Source organism: Drosophila teissieri, chromosome X, assembly GCF_016746235.2.
Source record: "Drosophila teissieri strain GT53w chromosome X, Prin_Dtei_1.1, whole genome shotgun sequence".
NCBI lineage: Eukaryota > Metazoa > Arthropoda > Insecta > Diptera > Drosophilidae > Drosophila > Drosophila teissieri.
In genome coordinates, this window is record NC_053034.1 from 12730998 (window position 1) to 12741054 (window position 10057).

General features: G+C 48.7%; 2 protein-coding genes across 4 annotated transcripts; one reads left to right on the top strand and one right to left on the bottom strand.

The window, feature by feature from the left end:
• Positions 1-1295: 1295 nt before the first annotated feature.
• LOC122624796 lies at positions 1296-2543 on the top strand. 2 transcript variants are annotated; one of them, XM_043804494.1, is made up of 2 exons: positions 1296-1373; positions 1422-2543. In XM_043804494.1, exons 1-2 carry the CDS (start codon positions 1296-1298, stop codon positions 2541-2543), a joined length of 1200 nt encoding a protein of 399 aa, XP_043660429.1. The 2 variants fall into 2 exon arrangements, with proteins under 2 accessions (XP_043660429.1, XP_043660427.1); XM_043804492.1 differs by having other exon boundaries at positions 1296-2543.
• Positions 2544-6971: 4428 nt separating this feature from the next.
• Positions 6972-8334, bottom strand: LOC122624669. Of its 2 annotated transcripts, XR_006326499.1 has the most exons (3): positions 7759-8334; positions 7345-7467; positions 6972-7041 (listed from the first exon to the last, which is right to left on the bottom strand). XR_006326499.1 is itself a non-coding variant. In XM_043804339.1 (1 exon), exon 1 carries the CDS (start codon positions 8306-8308, stop codon positions 7562-7564), a length of 747 nt encoding a protein of 248 aa, XP_043660274.1. In that variant the 5' UTR covers positions 8309-8334; the 3' UTR covers positions 7490-7561. The 2 variants fall into 2 exon arrangements, 1 of the variants encoding a protein (XP_043660274.1); XM_043804339.1 differs by lacking the exons at positions 6972-7041; positions 7345-7467 and having other exon boundaries at positions 7490-8334.
• Between the last annotated feature and the right edge of the window lie 1723 nt (positions 8335-10057).

A 10057-nucleotide genomic window follows, 5' to 3' on the forward strand; every position in this document is an offset into this window, starting at 1 on the left:
ATGCATTAAAGCAGAAGTGTCTGGGTAGCGGGCTTTAATTAAAAACACCCCATTAATATCGCCTGAAAACGTATAAATTGTGCGCGTGCGATTTTGGGTTTTGTGTGCTGCGTTTCGCTTTAGGATTGGGTTTGGGTTCCATGTTCCATGGGCTATGTTCCATGGGCTATGGGCTATGGGCAATGGGTTAATGGGTTTTCGAACTCGGGCCACTTGGCCAAGTGCTCGAGTGCTCTTCAGACCAAAACGAGAGCGGCGGCTGCGAAATGCGCAAAAAAAATGCTAGCACGCATCCCAGAACTGAAACCCTTCACTCCTCCGGATCCCCCTCATCGCTATAGCCATCGCCATCACTCCTCGAGTGGCCGGAGATCGACACCACTGGAGGATGGGGGAATAGGAGAGGCATAGGAGTAGGACGTGGCAGCAGAGTGTGCCGGCACCACCATTTTGCCCAAGTCCACACGGCAAGAAATATATATAATATGTTTTCCACACTTGGTTTTCTATTACTCCAAGTAATGGAACATTATATGATATCCTTAGTGCCAAAATCATGCATCTCTATCTAAAATCTATTCAATATGAAAGAAGTATATATGTATATGATATAATTCAATTATATTGGTAACTTTCTTAGGGTACTATGTTGTCTAGTATAGTATAATTTATTGTCTTTACTATAAGGTATTTCTTGAGATTTTAATAGCTTATTGCTTATATCCAAATCAACTTGGGAATTATGCTCACAACATAGCCATATAACATAGATATTTGGTCAGCTTAAAATATTCCCCCAAATTCCGACCGGATTTCGGTGATATTTTCTCCCTGTGCCGGCGCACCACCCGAGCACACGATCCTGATTCTGATTCCCGATTTGCGATTCGTGATTCGCGATTCGTGGCAGGACCTTGGGCTAAATCGCAGCTGGAGGGCAGTGCGATGGGAAGGAAGGAGCCCAGAAATTCGCGGAGCTTTAGCGCGCTTTTCCTTTGTTCCCGCGGCTCTTTGTGCCTGCTCAATTGTTCGCAAGGACATGCGGAACCAGAAACTCCTTGCGCAAATCGCGAGGCTGCCGTTCAGCTGTGCAAATCCTTGCCGAAAGGCTAAGGAGGCCGCTGCGAAACTCGTTTCGCTACAAGTTAGTCGGGTTTCTGCTCCGCTTTTTTCGCATTTCACATACCCAGTCCCCTTCGGAGTCCTTGCAAATAGACAATCGCTAACTAGCCCTATCCTTTGCCACTCTTCCAGATATCTTGGCACCGCAGGAGCGACAGACAGCAGCTGCCAGGATGCTCAAGTGGGCTGTCAACCAGCCGCGAAACTCGTACCTGGCCAACGAGCTGGCCATGGGATCGCAAACAGGATCGGTGTCGGCAACAGGATCAGGATCAGGCTCAGGATCGCTGGAGCCAAAGGCCGAAGTGGCGGGCGCCAGCTACAGCGAGTTCCACGCCCTGCGCGGCAAACTGAAGAGGAAGTCCATCGGAGTGGCGGCGGGCAAGGAGAACCAGCTGACCTCCACGCCACTGCCGGCCAGCTCCTTGAGCCTCCATGCCCGCACACCACTGCTCAAGGACGTCAGCAACATCCTGGCCACGCCGCCTTCGGGAGGAGCGAGTAGAGCAAGTGCAGCAAGTGGAGCAACTGGAGGAGCAGCTGCTGCTCCCCTGAAGTTCGCCTGCACCCTGCCCACCTTCGAGGCGGAGTACTCGCCCAATGCCGCCGTCATCCCTGGCTCCCTGATCGCCCTGCGCGGCGTGGGCATCCCGGACAGCTACTTCGAGAAGCCGCGCTACCTGGAGCAGAAGCCACTGCCACATCCGCATCCGCATCCGCATCCAGCTCCTCCGGCCAGCGAACAGAATACGCTCAGTTCCAGTCAGATGGGCGATGTGACTCTGGAGCGCATGATCGATGCCATCCTGGAGAGCAACCGCAAGGTGCTGCCCAACTCCAGACAACAACAGCACCAGCATCAGCACCGCCAGCCCAGGCAGCATCTCCGCCAGCGGCACAGGCTCAGGCAGCAGGTGCTCCGGAGCAGCCACGGCCACGCCCACACCCACACCCAGACGCCCTCGCCCACCTACCGCCCCGCCTTCGATCCGGCCAGCGATCTGTGCGAGTACTGGAAGTCGCCCTCGCGGAGGGATTCCCTGCCAGCGAATGGCTTCGAGGAGCGGGAGGTGCGCTCCCCCGTGCCCACCGAGTCGCAGGATCCAGGTGCCAAGCGGCACTCCCTGCAGCTGCGCAGGCAGCGGGTGGTGCGGCGCAAGCGAAAGATCGCCACCAAGATCTCCTCCAGCGTCAGGCAGTCGGCGCAGAAGCTGCTCGCAGCGGCCAGGTCCGGATCCGCAGTGCCCAGCCAGCGGTGCGTGCAGAAGAGGCGCCACATCAGTCCGGACAGTGGGCACAACTCGACCAGCGACTTCGAGGAGGAGCTGGTGGCCATGGGATCCTGCGGCGGGCGGGTGGAGGCGGTCACCAAGCGGCGGCTGAGCTTCTCCTACGCCGAGGATCTGTTCGTGGAGAAGTGACCCACCCAGTTGGGGCTACATATGTCCTTATGTTGATTATTTTTGACTTCTGTTTGGTTATAACTTGAACTTTTTTTTTGAGTGGCTAAAAGCGCAGCATTGCCTTGGAATACGAATGTTGAAACAGATCCTATAACTCACTAAGAATCCTTTTTTTCTGACAAATAAAAACCGATTTGAAAAACAAGTGGAACTTTGAATTTTTTATGCCTGGCAGAAGAAGTGGAATCATTTGCGTCCAATTGGTGGCAAACTTCTCGTTTTCCAAGGACCTATGGAAGCTCTCAACGTTTTTCTCACAGTGCAGTCGGCGGTTAGTTCGATTAGTTAGCAAAAGATATGAACATTTAATTCCTTAAAGGATGTGAAGGTCCTTCCGCCGCACAAACGAAAGTGTGTCCTTGTTAGCGTTAGATAAGTACAACCATTAATTAGGCTAAACTGTCTTCTGCGGTGTTTGGTGCTGGGTTGGGATTACTTGGCACTATTTCAGCCATTCCAGGCCAGACTTGCAGAGGTGAAAGGTAAACTGGATTCTCACGTTCCGCCCATGAATCCATCAACTGGCGAGCTGGCAGGATATGCAGCCAGTGAGCTGGGGTGCGGGAGTAGCAGTTGTGGTAGTAAAAATGTTGCGGCATATCCTGCGAGTCCTTTACACGGCACTTATCACGCACCTGTGCACCACCAAATGGCGAGCCAGCAACTACATACAAAGGACTAAGGACAAACGACAGGCTACAAAACGGTGGGCATTTGCATAAATTTGCATAGAATCGACCAAATGGTACGGTCTACGGTTTGTGTCGAGTGTTCTGGGCCAGGATTCGAGGTCCTTGCTAACTGTACTCCACTGCAGATCTACGACTGCGAGCCACCGATCCATAACTACACGGAGAGAAAAGGAACTTGCAATTATAGCGTACCTTGCAGCACATACAAATCATAGATTTGTAACCTTTGTTTTCTTACGCTTTTCATTGAATAATTTCGTAGTAAATTTAGGGTGGTGCATGCATTTTTCTCGCAGTGCATGTGGGAACTGTGACTCTGCGAATTAGCGAGCCATAACTAAGTTATGCCAGTTATATGCCAGGCGATCTTGAGGGGGCGGCGATATAACATACACATGTAGACATATACGGTTTGATCCTTCACCGCCAGCTGGCAAGGATGTGGAGTGCAAAACTGGAACAAGTTGTACATAGCACGGAGATAAAATACAGTTGGTGTTCGTGTTCAAAGGACTCAAAGTACAGCACTGGAATGACAGATTCTCAAGTGATTCAAACCAGAGAAAGTTGTAGATTAACTCTGAATAGATCTCCATTATTGTTTCTGCTTTCTAGGGAGCTGCTTATATTACTATATACTATAGTAGATTAGTAGATGAACTGCAGAAGGCATAACTAATATTTCAAGAATATCAATAAATGTAAGAGAACACAGCCTTAAGTATAGGAAATAAGATATTTAAATAGCAAAAGTAGCAACACTTAATACCCAATGCTATTAATATAAAATATAAAATTCTTCAAAAGGCACTCTTGTCAATTCAGAAAATCATATAAACTATATATCTTAAAGATGGTTACTATCATTGAGCTATTCTCTTTGGGTTCTTAAACTAGCTGCTGTTTTTAAAAGTCGTTGGATGGCCATTAAACGCCTTTAGGTAAATTCCTCTGGATATTAGCCATTGTCAAGTCCTGTTTCTGTTTTTGATTTCGATCCTCGTTTCTCGCTCCCGTCGCACATCGAATGCAATGCATTGGTCCATTGTTGGACCACTGCCTCCGTTTCCCATTTACGCCGCTCAATTGAGTTCAGCCAGCTGCCCGGGAAACTGAATCCCTCGCCGAACTCCAGTGCAAGATGCATTCGAGGTGGAGTCGGAGTTGGGGGTGTACCTACTCTGCTCTGATTCGCCGCTTGCCAAATGTCGCATAAGAACAGGATCAGGCCAAGGATCGGCAGCGGCATCGAAATCGGGAGCAGGAGCAGGAGGAGGAGCAGGAGGAGGAGGATCTCGAGAAGGAGCAGGCGCAAAAACACCTTTTCGAAAAGTGCGCCAAAAGGGAATGTGCGAGAATGCCGAGCACGAGTCAATGGCAAACAAAAAACGGCCGGAGGAAGGAGAAGGAGGAAGGGGCAACAAGGACGAGAACAAGGAGCAGGCCCAAGGAAAGGACACAAAATCGCATCGTGGCATGCGTCGGCGGATGAGGACCGAAGCGGTAGCGGGGGCGGGGTTCCAGGATCAGGGGCAGGGGGAATCCTCGGGGACAGCTGTCGTCGCAAACACCAAGGCAAGCGTACACTGAAACAAATGGCACTATACGATCATAACTAAATCAAACTCAACACACGAAAGTATATAAAATCCTAACTTTAATCCTAAATTCCTAAATGCATTAATATGGAAAAACCTTTGTGCTGCTGGGCAAGTGCTCCTTAATCTCTTGACAAAGGACTCCTACACCAAAGCATCCTAGAAATCATTTATTTTTCTCGTTTTCCAGGGGGACTATAGAAGCTCTGAACCTTTTGGGATCGGGGAATTGCCGCCTTCTACAATATATATATAAGTTGTTTATTTTTCTCGCAGTGCAGCCGGCGTTTAGCGGGGGGTGGGGGACGAGTCGCGGTCTTGGGTTCTAAGGAGGCCAGGATAAATGGAGGAAGAAGGAGGAAATCGAGTTGAAATTGAGTTGAAGGAGTCGCTCAAGTGCTGCCACATGTTGCCGTTGTAAATTGGACAACAATCGACGGCCTAATAGGGTTAAGTGCCGGAAATTACGCGATCCGAAAGGCGACCGAGGCTGCGAATTCGCGCGATCTATTGGCACACTTACAAGGATCCAGGATCCAGGTTCCAAGTACTTAGGAGATGATATCATTTTGGGACGAAATATGTTGCGTTGTCATAATGATTCCTCTTTTATTTCTATTTCTATAATGGTGTACATAATATTATGTTATATTCTATATATCTCGCTTAAGGTTCTAAATATAAAAGAAATCTATAATACTTTGAAACATTTACTTCATTTACTGTATGCATTTTTGATAAAGTACAAACTCCAAAACTAGCAAAGTTAAAAGAAGGATTTTTATATAACTATTAATATGGAAAAGGTTATTTGCTAGCAGTTGTACTATTCTAACTATGCCATAATTCGAATTGTAAGGAATCTCAATCTATCAGTGCTATAGAAGTATGTAGTTCAATCCGGTTCCTTTGTGAGATACAATTGCATTCTTCTTGTTAATGGATCGAAAATAGCGCTAATGGAGTGAAATCGCAGCATCGCCATCTCCATCTGCGAGTGTCCTGATCTGATAACGATCATTAGCGAAGCTGCGAGATGACAGGACTCAAGATGCCCAGCGAACTCAATCAGTGTCAGGGGAAAGGTGTGCATGTCCTCTATCCAGGACACTGGAGTGGAGTGGGGTGGGGTGGGGGAATCGAGCAGAATGAATCGCAACTGTCAATAAATGGAGCAGAGTCCTGTGAGGGACACGGCTCTAATCCCGTATGACGTGAGCAAAAGGACTCGCCAGTGTGGAAGTGGCCCAAAAAAACCAGACAAGATCAGGGGAGGATCGACGAGGATCGGCGAGGAAATTGCCAACTATTTGTATTTGTCAAAGGCTCTGATTTCACGGCAGCAAGAAAATCCAGACTTCCACATCCTCGACGATTAATCAATGTGACGTGAGTGCCTCTCCTGCTCTACTTCTCTCCCTCTCTCTCTCTCTCCTCTGTTGCCTTCTCGCTCTTTTTTTAGGGAGAACATCTTGAGTTGGTTTGCGCGCCAAACGAATGTCCTGGCTGTGGTTTTAGATGTTCCTCCTGCATGCAGTTATTCAGTTATCTAAGTCATCGTCTTGGGGATCCAATCCCAGATACTAGCACTTTCCTTCGAACTTCGGAAGGGATGAGGTGAGGAGAGGTCAGGATCAGGAGTCGGGGCACACCGCAGGATCAAAGCATCCAATCGATTTGCATAGGCAAACGGCTGGCAAAGGGTTGTCGTCCACGAACTGCAGCTCCTTAGATCTTATCCTTAGATTGCGATACCGATTGCCTATGTAAATGTTGTTTGCCCGACAAACTTTAGCTCGCGGCACAATGCCGAATGCAAACTAATAGATACATTTTGATCGCCGTCCATCCGGGGGTAATTAGGCATATTTACGGTCAGCCGGAAGGATCAACGAGGTGGCGGATGCTGTGAAAGGACGAGAAGTGAAAGGATCGAGGGCAGTGGAGGGGGTTCTGGACTTTCGTGTTGGCACTTAAGCCAATTCGATGTGAAGTGAACTTTTGCGCCTTTGTTTACCTTGTGGTTAAGATCTACAAGTTTTAAATGCTTTATAATCGCCGCTGAGCGCCGAAATGTATTCATTTATTTGTGAAACCGGTAAGCAGACTATTCGAAATGCCTGGCGATATCCTTGTGATGAACTCTTGAAAAAAATAGCAGTCTATCTGTAAGAAAAGGCAATAGTTTGCATTGAAACATACAGTCTATCTGTAGGTAAAGGCAATAGTTTGCATTGAAACATACGGGAATTTTCCAAAGTTCATGCGATTCTCTACGAGTGTTAGCTCTGATTTATAATAATGAGGAATAAACTTGAGAAAGGTGCGCAAAAATGTTAGCTATGCTAAGTATTGTATGTATTAATGAAGATGATTCAACTGATTAAATTAGCTGTTTAGTAGTCGCAGATGTGTGTGGTTAATGGGAATTATATCGTTCAGAAGTTCAATTCAGATCCTTTCAATTACCATGATGAGATGACATGTGCGAGAAGCAGCACCTCCCGCTGAGTGATCCTCTGATCCTTTGGGCAACCTACAAGCTGCACAAGCGAAACCTTTCCATTTCGTATATACGCCAAGCATGGAGTTCTAAAACAGTGGAATATAATTGTTCAAAAATCAGTTTTGTGGCAGTGACAACGCAAGGAACTTCAATGTCATGGAAACACAAGAGTTCCTTTGATCAATACAGCAGCTTCTTCTCCGCGATGAGCAGCTGGCGCAGCACACGCCGTGTCCACATGCGAAAGCGCTCCTTGGAGCGATTGCTCAGGCACCGGAACATGGGCACCATGCCGACCAGGAAGTTGTGATTGGATTCGTTGGACTCGCCATACATGGGTGGCGGTGGCGCCGGATAAATGGGCAGGGGTGCCCTACCTAGAGTCAGAATGAGGTCCAGGTTGGTGTTCCACAGCCACTTGTCGGTGCCCAGCAGCCGGGCCGCCTCCTCGTCCATATCCACGCCCACTATCGGCTGCTCCGCCACCAGGAAGAGCCGCTCCTCCACCTCGAACTCGATGCCACCATCGCTGAAGGAAGACGCGTAATGGTGAGCCGATTGGAGTTTGTACTCCGGTTGTGGGTGTCGCTGGGGTTGCTGCACACGGCGACGCCTCAGCCTGCGCGTTGGAGTCCTGGGCTGGCGTGGCAGGAAGACGTCGCGCATGAACTCCATGTCGATGGAGTGGCGCCAGCGCCACGTGGCATCGCCACGTTGCACCTCGACGCGGTAGTTGCTGCGCAGACTCTTCCAGCGCCGCTTGCACTCGTCCAGGCTCCAGCCCACCGCCTGGGACACCGCCAGCCAGTCGGCGGGGATGTGGGGCCGGCGCAGGGCGTAGTTGATGCGCGTGTCCCAGATCGATGGACGCAGTGCGATCTCGCGGAGCAGCTGGCGTCTCTCCAGTTCCGTGGCCATCGTGGTCATCACATGGAAAGGTTTAGAAGCCAAGAAGAATCCCAACTAGTTCGATAACAGCTGGATGGCCGTTTCTACAGTTTGGGGGCCATTGAACTTTCGGAGAGTGGCATTTCGCCGGGTTATCGATAGCCGCTTTGCAAAGCTGCCTTCAACAATCGATTTGGAATTCATTACTCAATGAAGCAAGTTTGAATGCAACTACAATTTGTAAGTTTATCTTTATTATCTAAACCGCAAGCATAAAAGGCATTTGTAAAACAAACAGGAAAACTCCCCATTAAAGTAATATACCCCTTAAATGCCTTCTAATCAGCATATCCCCTGATCTCATGAAGAGTCCTTAATCCTTGCAAACCCGAAGGATGTCCTTTGTCCGGGGCTGCACACAGTGTTTGTCCACAAAAGGTGGATCGTAAAAATGCGTAAAAAGTTTCAAATTATATAATATGTGTTATATGTGCTTAATGAATTGTTTGTAGCCCAAATCCGTGTCGTAAAACACTGGAAATTTGTTGGGCCGGCGGGCAGGGAATAAAAGTGCAGTTAAAGCGCAGTTAAAGTGCAGTAAAAGTGCAGTAAAAGTGCAGTTAAAGTGCACTAAAAGTCGGCGATCAATTGTTTTGCCTTCGACATCGGGGATTTATCATTCGGCATTTACGAGCGGGCTGCAATTTTAATGATCGCGCACTTCATTCGTCGCCTTTGAGACTTTATCAAATTGCCATTAGCATTGAAATTGGGAATCGAGAATCGGAAATAGAGAATCGGAATAGAGAATCGGAATAGCAATGGCAATTCGAGTCCTTCGGGGCGTGTGGCAGCGGAAGAGAAAGGACTATTGTGATTAGCCCGTGATCGGCGACAGGACGACGCATCCTGGCGGAGTCATAAAACTGCACCTTGGCATCGCGGCAGCTGATGATGCGGGCCTCTGTCCCCCGCCTCCCAACTCTCCGTGTAATTTCCCATGTCATTGTCATTGCGCAGTCACTGGGACATGTGCGAAATCCCAATCCCAATCGCCATCCCCATTCCCAATCTTCATCACCATGCCGATCACGAGTTATGTGGCAATATTGGAAATTAGCGTATGCGACGGCGGAATTAGCCGCTGAATTATGCTGGTCGGCGGATCTGGGATGCAAATCGAATGTCCTGCCGTTACTTAACCTGCCTGGCTGCAAGCAATGTGGGTACACTGCCCGAAACATGTGCCAAATGTGTGCAAGCTCTTTTTGGAAAAGGTTAAAGCCATGTAGCTTCTGATAAATAATCATTATGTTTCTTTTCTACCGCCTTGTTTGAATACAGATACATAAAAAATGCTACAGCAGGATGTTCAAAATGAGATTTCCCACATCAAGTGCCATTTAGCTGCCTGTTTTCGAGCAGTGTAAGCGCTTGGTCGAGTGTAGTTCTTTTTGGGTCGCTTATCCTGGGAACCGACTGCGTTGTCCTCTTGGCCCGTGGCACCTGTCTTCATTAGTTGGCCGTCATTTCCCCACCCCTCCCCCGCCGACACAGTGTGCTCTCGATAAGCAATCAATAGGGCGCGAGGGAGACGGCTGCATGGTGGCAGAAAGAGAGGGAAGAGCAGCTACAGGTGCAAGTGCTTGCTCCACTTTGCAGGGCGCTCTGCTCACTGGAGGACTCCATTCGGTTTTCGGCCTTTGCATATTGATGAGGCCCAATTTATGGCTCCCAAACTCACCTGCCGATCGATATGTTGAAGAAAACCAAGTGGCATGTGGCACG

Bases quoted from the DNA above. Each gene is read 5' to 3' on its own strand.
- LOC122624796 (XM_043804492.1), top strand. From the start codon at position 1,296: ATGCTCAAGTGGGCTGTCAACCAGCCGCGAAACTCGTACCTGGCCAAC.
- LOC122624669 (XM_043804339.1), bottom strand. From the start codon at position 8,308: ATGACCACGATGGCCACGGAACTGGAGAGACGCCAGCTGCTCCGCGAG.